The sequence below is a fragment of the Melozone crissalis genome, unplaced genomic scaffold, assembly GCF_028551555.1.
Source record: "Melozone crissalis strain CALT ecotype California unplaced genomic scaffold, PUWL_Pcris_2 ptg000027l_1, whole genome shotgun sequence".
Lineage (NCBI taxonomy): Eukaryota > Metazoa > Chordata > Aves > Passeriformes > Passerellidae > Melozone > Melozone crissalis.
Genome location: NW_026535805.1, coordinates 39,499,274 through 39,510,705, shown reverse-complemented (window position 1 = coordinate 39,510,705; position 11,432 = coordinate 39,499,274). Strand labels below are relative to the sequence as shown.

Genomic DNA, 11,432 nt, shown 5'->3' with positions numbered 1-11,432 from the left:
TTTCCTCATTGTTCTGCATTGACTTATGTGGCTTATTTGTATGTGGTGTATTTGTAGTGCTTGCTTTTGAGTTGAATTTGTATCTGTGTCAATCCTCTCTGATACAGAGTATGCCCAATACATGAAGGTGTAGGTGTGTGCTAGTACTAATTTCAAGACAGCCTGATAGTGCTTGTTCCAAAGGTTTTGTCCTGACTGGCAGAAAAAGGGTGGGGATGGAGGGGAGGTGGAAAGGAGAAGTTAATAAAGTAAGCTTTAGGATTTGAACCTGGTTTTATTAACGAGTATAGAAAAACCAAAAAACAAGCCAGACTCAAAAGCTTGAAGTACGTAACAGGTAAATGCACAAATTAAACTAAAAAACATAAGGAATTAGCAATTCAGCCTTTTGAACTGGTTAACTTCGTTTTTAAATGCCTGCCTGAGGAAACTGATTTCTTAACAGGTGCAGAGAGTGAAAGAATTCCCTTTAATTAAATATACTCTTATTGCTCAGTAGCAATGAGCTGTGACTTTCAGAACCTGGGTTTCTGGTGTTTATTTTTGATCTACTAGTTTAGTGTTGGTAGCACATGAGCAAGAAGATGAAAGAGCACTGTTCAAGGTAAGACAAAAGTACTTAGCAGTGTATTTTAGGGTGGACTAAAGAGTTTCCAGTTTCAACATTTTTCTACCTGTGAGTCTTGTAATTACCAGGTGACTAATTAATGCATATGTAGCTATTAAAATAATAAGTAGTTTAACTGCTGGGCAATTCACTGTGGAAACTTGTTTGAAAGGAGTCTCTCTAAAGTTCTAGAGCACACTTGCCTTGGTTTAAATTTACAGTTACAGTAATTTCTTATAGAAGGGCTTCTGTGGTAGCATTTTTAAGTGGCACAAATTAGTATCTGCAGTAATATTGTCCAAGACAGATGGATGTAATTAAAATGCTACCAGCTATGCTTGTCTGTATTAAAATCATGCTAGTCCATAGCTAGCACCACTGCTATTTTAATTTCATAGGGTTCATATCAGTGTCCTCAAACCACTTGGTAGTGGTCACTGGAAGTATTCCATACAAATTCCATTGGTGATTCCTTGTTGCTTTTTGAATGTTGCTTCAGGCCTTTTTGCTTGAAAAATAGCAGTTGAATGGTTGAATGCATGAAAGAGAAGTGACAAATACCTATACAAAAATGGTACTGGCATCTGGCACCCAAAGGAATTTTTAGATCACAGAAGTCCCTGATAATGAATGTTATTTGATCATAACATATTGCTTGCTTATGTAACATGTATATATTGTACATCCTGGATCCTGTACATGGTAAAATACAATATTTTTTTAAGAAGCTTCAAATGCTGATAACGCAATATAATAATCAGGCTTTATGTGATCAGATGGTAAAAAGCCTACTGAGGAAATCTGTGGTCATTAAAAAAATGGTAGAGCACTTAGGTGGTGATGACTTTTTACTTAGTCCGGTATTACAGGACATTCATTACTTCAAAATTATCTTTATGTGAGGTTTTTCTCAAGTTTTTAAATAGTAAAAGAATAGTCAGAAATACAAATTATACCATCAGCCTTCAAGTTAACTTTTTGGAAAAAAAAATGGTGTAAAGCCATTCCCCTAAGCAGACACCTCTGCTTAGAAGGTGTCTCCTAAATAAACAGGCTGGGGTGCTTTGTGTGATTTTTTTTTTTTTTTCTTCCAAAATGAAAGCAACCCAGCAACTGTGCCAGTTAATAATAAAATTAGAAATATAATTACATAATTGACTTGCTTTCATAGAACACTTGCTACAAACATTAGTGAACTGCAGTGTAATACTGCATATGCAAATGCTAATTACTAAAAGCCTGTAATATTCATGGTTTTGCCTGGCTGTTGGTGCCTGTATTATGACACTTAATAATCCTGAATGTAGTTGGTTCATTTTAACAAAAAATGACATTGATCCAATAAATACAATATATTCTTCTTTAAAATTAGATATAACTTATATATCTCGCTGAATGTATTTTCAGTAGTCAGGGATTAATAAACAACTCACTGATTTTGGACAATTTGCCTTCTATCTTAGCTGCTGCTAAAGCAGCTATTTTCACTGCTCACATTCCCACAAGAGCACCACTGGTTCCTCTTCATCAGAGGAACTCAATTACTGTCCTTTTCTAGGATGCCTCGAGAAGTGAGGGGTGGAAGCACTGTGTCTTCCAGGGGCTGGGATTCCCTTTGTGGGTCTTTCCAGGTAGATTTCTTCATAACTGGCAAGATGAGGTTATTTATTCTCTCAAAATTGTTCAGGCTTAGCCCCCACTGAATTTTTGTAATTTGAATTTTTACAGTCTGGTAAATGTGGGTGCTAGACGATCTTAAGGCTATGTGTATTTATTTGGAATGACAAAATATGATGATAAAGGTTTTGTGGTAGCAGAGATAAATTGCATGGAATTAAAATTTTACCTAATGTTTGTCTTGCCTGCAGAGTGCCTCCTAGCTCTGAGGAATGAGTTTCTCCTCCCTGACCTCGCTGGAGAGCCAGTTTGTAATGGGTTTTTGGACTCATTTGCATTAAACTGGGTAAAGGATTTTCATGAGCACCAGAGGCCGCTGAATTGCAGGAAAGCACGTGTTGGGGAAAACAAGATACCCGCAAAATGGGTAAAAGAGCAGAAATGAACCAACAAAAGCGAGTCGTAGACAAAAGAGCTGAAACGGTAGCGTTAGTGCTGCCGGTGCCATCACTGTGCTGCCAGACCCATGTCATTGCGCGGCAGGGTTTCAAAGCCGGGCTCTGCCGTGCTGCTGAATCCTGCCGGGGCACCGGCGGCATTTTGTCTGTTTCCTAGGGGCTAAGGCAGCCTCGCCTCGCCTGGAACTACGGCGGGCCTGAGTTTTACGATAACGATTCTAGAGCGGCTATGTTCATAAGGACAAGCTACTCCCATCGCTAAGCAATGGTATTTGCCCGCACGGAAGGCCGGGGGTGGCCGCGGGGTGTGTCACCTGCGGCGCGGCCCAGCTCAGCCCCCGCGGCTGGGGCGGGCCGCGGCTGCGCCCTGACAGTCGCGCCCGGCTGCAGACGCCGCCATGTTGTGCCGTTTCGCCGCCGCGAGCAGGTGAGAGCCGCGCCGCGCCGGGGAAAGCGCGGGGCCGGGCAGAGCCCCGCGCCGGGAGGCGGCGGCCGCACCGTCCTTGCCCTCTGCAGCCGAGCCGGGGACGGGACGGCGGGAGCGGGGGAGGAGGCGGCGGGAGGGCCGTGTTGTCGCCCCTCGGTGTCTGCCCCCCGCCATTTCGCGCGCGGGGAGGTCGCGGTACCGCCGGCTGCCCCGCCGGATCGGCGCCGGCCCGGGCGGGGGCTGCTGCCGGTGTCCTTGAGCGCTCTCAGGTTCTGCCCGCGCCGTGCGCCGAGGAGCTCTGGCGGCCTGACACGGTGCTGGCAGACACTCTTGTTTCTGCTGGCCGGGGTCGCCGCTCTCGGCCGCTCTTCAGGGTCCCGAGGGCTTCGCTCGCGGTGTGTCCCTGGTCTATGTCAAGGTCACCGGCGATGCGGCGGCGGCCCTCATAGCTGACCGTCCCGCCGGTCCGGCGAGTCTCCTCTCGTCCTGGCCCTTGTGTCGCATGACAAGTGCGAGATGTTAAAATGGGGAAGGGTAACACAACCTGCGCGGTGTCTGTGCCGGGCATCGCGGCTGTGACGCCCCCTGTGGCTTCCCGGTACGCCCTGTGGGGACAGGGAAACGCATGTCTGTGTAAATGCTGGAGAGATTCAGCATTCCTGGAAACCCGTGACTGTGCAGGTTTTTTAGCACTTCCCAGTGCACAGACCTTGTGGATAGCGAGGGAAGGACGCTTAGGTGACATCTTTGCTTCTATTTTTAATGAATAAAGATTAGGTGAAGCTTTGAATGTCATCAGGTTACTACTGGCTTTTCACTGCTGTCCCTGCTTTTCCCTCACGTGCATGCTTGGGAAGATACATGAGTCTCTGCAGGGCCTGGAGGCTCGGATTGAGAAGCAGCAGCTTCACAGTGCAAAGCCCTGGATATGTGACCTTGGTGTGAATTCATCTTTGCACTTAAGCTGCAAAGTATGCCTGCTTTAAACTCTTGAGAAATGGAAATATTATTTCCTTGGCTGAGATTTACCCCAGGTATTTAAAGCAGCTGATCAGAACAGCAGTGTATGCAGTCTATTTTACTGGTGAAGCCCAAGTTTTACTGAGTAAAACTGCTTCTTTCTGTTTTTTTTTTTTTTCTTTTCTAGAAGCAGTGCCAAATTGGTAGCACCCTTGGGGTGCTTGGTTTCTAGGCAAAAGCACACTCTTCCTGACTTGCCATATGACTATGCTGCTCTGGAACCTCATATTAATGCAGAGATCATGCAGCTGCACCACAGCAAGCATCATGCCACCTACGTGAACAACCTGAACGTGGTCGAGGAGAAGTACAAAGAGGCAGTGGCAAAAGGTTTGTATCTCCACAGTCAACAGGTGAGGTGGAAGCTAATTGGCATAGATGATACAGAAGAACAAAATAAAAAAAGAAGCAAGATAAATTCTTTGAAAAGCTTTGGATTATGTCCAAATAATTGGATAATTGGAAATCGAATGTAAGTAAAAAGCATGAATTCTGTTCTCTGTAGTGCTGTAAAACAAGATTTGTTGATTGTTGTGTGTTTAGTCCATACTGCATTAGTAACTTAACCTGAACAAAGACTGAATCAGTAGGAAATGGCAGTCATTTTGCTGAACAAGTACTATGCAATAAAAAGTTAGTGGCAAAGTTAGATAAAGTGAAAAATGCATGTCTTGATAGTTTTCACATCAGATGCTCTGCTCAGTCTTTGTAAATAATCTCAGTTGCCTGCAATTGAGGTTAGACAAACATGTTGTTAATGTATACAACACACAGTGCAGAGACCTGAATTTGGGTGTAAGTTATATCACTGGGTCAAATTGAATGGTTGTGTAGGTGACAAGCCCATGTGAGACAGGAAAATATGCAGGAAACCATCATGGAATTTTTTGTTAGGATCCCAAAATTTGAGATACACTGCTTTTTGCAAAAGCTTTGCAGGTGTAGCAGAGCTGTGCTGAAACATGAGATGTGTTTTTTCCAAACTTTGAGTCTTTCAGTTGGACTGATAAAAGTGTGTGAAATAACATGTATGTCTTTTTAAGAAGGTGGAATATTTTCTGGGGTTTTTTTCTGTTGTGATGATCTTAGAAGGTATCAGTTTATCTCAGAGAAATGATTACTGTACAGACTCACTTATGTCTGCTTGCCAGGTGGCTTCACAGTGGAATTTAATGCATGGACTTGGGTGAAAGTTAGAATTGCTGATGTCTGAGTAAACCTGAACCATGTGTTCCTTGATAGTTAATTGCCAGTGTATTTGAATAGAAAATGGGGCTTTTCAAGTACCTGAGTGAGCCTAAAAATACCTTGTGCAGTCTGAATTAATGAACTAATGAGATTCTTTTAAGAAGCCGGTTATCAGGGCTGACTGCTGCCTTGCCCTGCCAGTAGCAGATCCAGGAAAGGTGGATTCTGGAGATGTAATTAGGGCAAACACAACTGGGGAGGGAACCTGCAGTGTCAGAAGACACTCTGTGCTGCTGCTGCTGTTACTGATGCTGTTAAATTACAAAAGCTTCAGCCACTAGTGGAGGCAGAATTTCTGGTTATCAGATGCATCTGCAGTGTTGTGGATCCTTTGAGTTATTTTTTAGGAATTACAGCTTTTGATAGCATCTCATCACTTGTGTTGAAATGTTTATTACTTAGAGATTAATTTTTCCTTAAGGATTCTGCAGAGATTATTTTCCAAATGGATGACTTACTGGTTGTGGTCGTGCACACCAAAGCAGACAAATAATTACTTGGGATATTGGTGATTGTGTGGTTTGTTAGTTTGTTTTTTCCTGATTGGTGTCTCAGTATACCATGTGCAGTATTTTGGCCCTCATTAGAAGAAATTCTAAGACCAGGGCAAAGTCTGAACTGCCACCTCATTTTGTCAATATTGTTGTTTTTTCAAACTAAAACTGAGCACTGCCAAAAATCTTGCTGGCTGTGTATCAGTGTTGGGTTACATAGCACATCTGATCACTATCTAATAACTTTTCAGGACAGCAGAACCTTGTCAATGTCTCTTTTTCAGCAATAGAAAGCAAACTATTTTCTTCAGATTGTTTTTAACATGTTCTTCATTTATCTATATTTGCATAGAAAACTCAAAGCTATCCTGTTGGCTTACATTGTCAGTTCATTTGAAAATGAATTTACATTTCTGTGACAGCACAGGACTTTGTTTCAACATAAACTAGTCCTGACTACTGGCCCATCAAAATGTGTCAGATTTTCTAATTGAAGGATATTAACTTGAATCTCATTTTCATTGAAAACTTGTTCCTACCATGGTTTTCCCTGCTCTTCTTTGACTACCATGCAACCTGTGATTGGACTGTTACAAGGAAACAAATTATTTAAGCTGAGAACCTGAGCTGCCTACTCTCTTTAGCACCTTTGAGCTTCTTGTCTTGGTTTACTGAATTGTCCATGGATTCTGTACAAATAAATTCCAGTATACTTTTGCTGTAACTTAAGGGCAAGTTACCCCTTTTCAGTTGGTTTTTTTTCTTTTCCCCAATGCAAAGTTCAGCAGCACAAATACTGTTTAAGGACAGTGGTGAAATGCTGTCTCTGGTTTCTAGGGGTCCTGAGGAGTGGGTTCTTCTAAGGAATGGTGGAATAAAGAGTTATGGATGCATTAAAGGCTTTCTAAGTTACCTTTTGATTTCTGGCTTGCTATATGTTGTATGCCGTGGATGAACTTGAAAGTGCCATTAAGGCATGAGAAATTCAGGGAAAATGTCCCTAAGATGCCATGTGAATGGCCATGAGAGACTTCTTATCCTTAACCTGATACCTAAATCCAGCAAATAATGGTTTTACAAACAAAGCATTGGATGCTTTGTTTCAGTGCTGCACCTCTCTCTGAAGTTGTGAGGAAATGCTGAGAACATGAAACCCTGAATTAAAACTTCGATGCCTTGTGAAGGCTGTCCTAGAACAGATACTAGACAGAGCTAAAGAATAAAGTAGGAATTTGTTAGAAAGCTCAATAGATCCACCTTGAGCAGCACAGGAGCCCAGCCAGGGGTACAACTGAGGAGAACCCAAAATGGTCACCAAAAAAATGGACAACCAGTCATAGGGTGTCACACTTCTATAAGTTTTGGTCCATTAGCACATTGGAGTTAATTGTCCAATTACAGCATTAGCCCATGAATTCCCATCCTGCTTGTTTTTCTCTCTTTGGTCCACCATTGTTTATGTTTTTGGGCCTCAGATCTGGATCAGTTGTCCTTGGGTCCCAGCTAGAGAAGGAATTGATTTGTCTCCCCAGTCTGTGAAGAGAGCTTACTATCCCCTAATGTGAAGCCCAGACCCACACACTAAAGCAGCACAAGATCTCAAAAATACAAAAGTTAAAACCTGAGGCACCACCTTGGTAACAGATTGCTTTGAGGTGCACTACTTCTTTGAGGATTGTCTTCATGTCTGTGTTGTTGAGGTGACTCAGAAAATTTCTACAACTCGGTCCTGAGAGTGGAGAAAACAGGCCCCCTACTGATTGCTAACTAAAGAATGCATTGGAGTGGTGGAAAAAGCTTTAGAACCTTTGAAATGCTTCAGTGTTTTTTAAAGCCAAAATAGTAATGAAAAGACTTGTATTGAAGTGGTACAAGACTGTTCAGAGACAAGGCACCAGTGATTTCTTCAAGAATTTTTCTCTGGAAGTACAGAGCTGTTTGATCGTGGTTTCAGATGCAGGATTCTGTCACGTGTAGCAAAATTATTTCAATCACTTTTCTGTGAGTACCTCTCTCCAAATGAAACAAAAGATAGGAAGGAGAAGAATATTTTGTGTATGTGCTCACTGTAGTTACTGACTTTTCTCAAGCACAGGCTGTTTGCCCTGTAAATTGTTTTAAGAAGTTTAAAAATGCTTCGTTTGCAAATCAGTGAGCTAATGGGTGAGTAATATTATTGCATTGTAGTGATGATACTGACAAATTTACAAGTGCTGGGTCCTCAAAGAGTTCTGGCTGTGCTCGTTGCTTTATTCTGCTGTAGAGTGGCAGTAAGTCTTAGGTATGTAGTGTGGGCTGCCTGATAGTTGCAATATTGCAGATCACTTATTACAGCACAAAAAAGGTCAAAGATAATAAGTCTTTAACAGAGTTTGTCTGTCACTGTCTAAAATATGCATAACAGTACAAACTTTATGTTTTCCGTTGATAAGTTACATGCTTGTAGAAAGATTTTGGCTATCAGTGGAGGCCTGGTAGAAACTTAACTGCCTGTTGTGGTGATAAAACTGCTTTTATTTATGTATTTTTATTTTCTGTATCCTTAGGTGATGTTACAACTCAGGTGTCACTTCAGCCTGCCCTGAAGTTCAATGGTGGGGGTCATATCAATCACAGCATCTTCTGGACAAACCTTTCTCCTAATGGAGGAGGAGAACCTAAAGGTTAGTGCATGTTACAGTGGTTCATTGAACAGTTTTAATTAACAGGTAGAATTGATGATGTTTTCTCTCTTTGAAGGAGTCTAAAGGATCTTTATTTTTCAGAGTTAATTCACCTTTCTATGTGACAATTACCAAAATTCTGAGGTATTCGGGGAGGTTTTAGATGTAAGCCAAAAATATAAAAAACGAGTAATGTTCAAAGTCTTTTTTAATTTCTAGAGCTGATTATGAATACACTGCAAAATACCTGGTCTCTGCTGCATGTACCCTTTCCACCTTCATAAGAGAAAATAGTTGTAGTAAGCCATGCTAATTAAATTGCTCTATGTATTCAATTCACAGGAAGGGAAGAAATGTGCTGCAGGCCCACCCAGCCTAGTGGCTGGAGTTATGTTCCAGTTTGGGTAGGGATAGTTCAGCAGTTAAAGCCTAATGGAAGGAATCCCCCTGGGGAGGATAGAGTACTGATTCCCTAAAGTGACCTGCAATTAAAGATAAAGGCCCTTTAGTACAGATCTCACAAAAGCTGCAGTGATAAACCTGGGAGATTTGGATTGAGGTTGATATGCTTGTGATCTTTCTGTGCTTTTTTTCTGTTAAAGGAGAATTGATGGAAGCCATCAAGCGTGACTTTGGTTCTTTTGCAAACTTCAAGGAGAAGCTGACAGCTGTATCAGTTGGTGTCCAAGGATCAGGCTGGGGGTGGCTTGGCTATAACAAGGAGCAGGGGCGCCTACAGATAGCAGCTTGTGCAAATCAAGACCCTTTGCAAGGAACCACAGGTCAGGTTTCTTTCCTTTCCCTCTGCTTCTGTAGATTTGGTAGGCAAGTGTATGACATCTGAAAAGTGATTTGGGAAAATGTTGAGAAGAAATTGCTGATAAATAGATGTGAAAAACCAAATGTCTCTTCTAGCAGAAGTGAAAACTCATTTTTTAGAGCAGCATTTGTAAAGCAGAACTTAAAAACTTTGAACAGCAGAATGATTAAGTGTCCTTCTAGTCCAAGGAAAAATAGATGGGCCATGTTGTGAAAGTGCTTTTTGCTTGGTGAATATTTTACCTTCAGCTTCCTTGGATTTTTGAGTAACTGGAGTAACTTGCACGTACCAAGCAATATAAGCCTTTTGCCTTCAGATTTTTTGTCTCTGGCAGAGGAGCTATTCACAGCACTGTCTGTGGAGGCCCGACAACATGAGAGGGGAAGATGAACATAATAACTCTTGTTCCTATCTAGATAGGGTTTAAAATGGAGCCTTATAATTTGCTTCCTTTATAGTTATTAGAGTAATGAGTGTCAACCAAATTAGCCTGTGATGTGGTTAAGTGTTACAGCTGGAAAAGCAGCATAGGACTGGCAGTGATCTCTTTCCAATATATTCTTACTTCTTTAGAGAGACATGGAAGTGGTAATGGCAGGCTGGACACCCTTCACAGAGGGAAGAGGTCATGATCAGTGAGAATCTGCTTGCAGTGACAGTTTGTCCAAATCATTTTGCAGATACTTTCTGCAGAATTCATAGAGAATGGCAAGGAATTTCATGTATTGCCAGCAGTCTGTGTATTGCCTATCAGTAGGGTGAAAAGAAATTATAGATTTAGTATAGGGACATAGATTATAATGGGGGTGAATTTCACCCTTCCTCCTGTGAAAATTTACCATAAAAAATTCAGTGACAAGGGTATTTTAGCACAAAAGCAAGGAGGTAATTAGGTACTTAACAAATAGCCTGTAATTAAAGTACTGGAAACAAGCTGGCATCACAAGAAACTTTCATAACGTAATTTTTTATGAAAGTGCTTGCATAAGTGTGCAAAAGATAGAAACCTTTCAAAAATTACTTCATATGGTTTCAGTTATGTCTTCAAGGCAGTTCAAGAATATTTATATGTGTGTTTACCCAAATCAGCTCTTTGAGTTTAAGCTGGGTGTGTGTGAGCACAGTTTTGTAAAATACTGCAATAAAGACCAGTGTTCTGCAGAGCTCTTGGTCTTCCTGCAGCTTAAGACTCAGAAACTGGGTACAACTTGAAGATGCAATATAAAAATTTACATGTAAAGTGTGTTTTCATATATTAACCCTCTTTTTTTCACAGGTCTCATTCCTTTGCTAGGCATTGATGTATGGGAACATGCTTATTATCTTCAATATAAAAATGTTCGACCTGATTATTTGAAAGCCATCTGGAATGTGATCAACTGGGAGAATGTATCTTCAAGATATGCAACTTGCAAAAAGTAGAGTGGAATTCTTGCACAGACTACTAAAATGTCACCAGTTCTACTCTGATACCACTCTTGTAGTAGTGCCTGTGGCTTACAAATGAATTGTTCTACTGCAGAAAGCACTTCACTCATCCAACAAAAGCATTTCATAATCAAGCAAAGTGTCTGCTTGTTTAATTCTGTGAAAGGTATTTACTTAGAGTTCTGAAGCTTTAAACTGTTGTGCAACAAAGGGAGGCACTTTAATCTGTTCCATTGCATATAGAAACCTAGGTCACCTTGCTGAAGCCTAATGGATTTCCTTGTTGCACTGAAATACCTAAGTGGAAGTATGTGCTACTGTTACTATAAACAAATAAAACTCAGAAGAAGAATCTTCTATAACTGTCTACAAGAGACTCTCATTTTTAGTAATATCTGGTCTAGTTACTTGATTTTAAAACAGTTGGAAGAGAAAAATGCCTTTTGTAATTTGTTGTATTGCAGGCTGCAGAGCTTTCCATAAAGGTTGAAAAGATAAATGGAAATAGGTGTTGCTGTGCCTGCCTGAACTGACTGTCTTCAGTCATCCCTACCCCTTCCTGCATTTCTTATGTGAGGTCTTTATGTCACACTGGTGCACGAGCCCTGGAAGCATTACCTTGGGCAGAGATTACAGTACTGGCTCAGGCA

The 11,432-nt window shown here is 41.3% G+C and overlaps 1 protein-coding gene across 1 annotated transcript; it reads left to right on the top strand.

Moving 5' to 3' along the window:
- The first annotated feature begins 3,034 nt into the window (after nt 1-3,034).
- On the top strand, nt 3,035-11,219 carry SOD2 (superoxide dismutase 2). The gene is made up of 5 exons (XM_054279413.1): nt 3,035-3,109; nt 4,257-4,459; nt 8,418-8,534; nt 9,137-9,316; nt 10,631-11,219. Exons 1-5 carry the CDS (start codon nt 3,081-3,083, stop codon nt 10,774-10,776), a joined length of 675 nt encoding a protein of 224 aa, XP_054135388.1. The 5' UTR covers nt 3,035-3,080; the 3' UTR covers nt 10,777-11,219.
- The last annotated feature ends 213 nt before the right edge of the window (nt 11,220-11,432 follow it).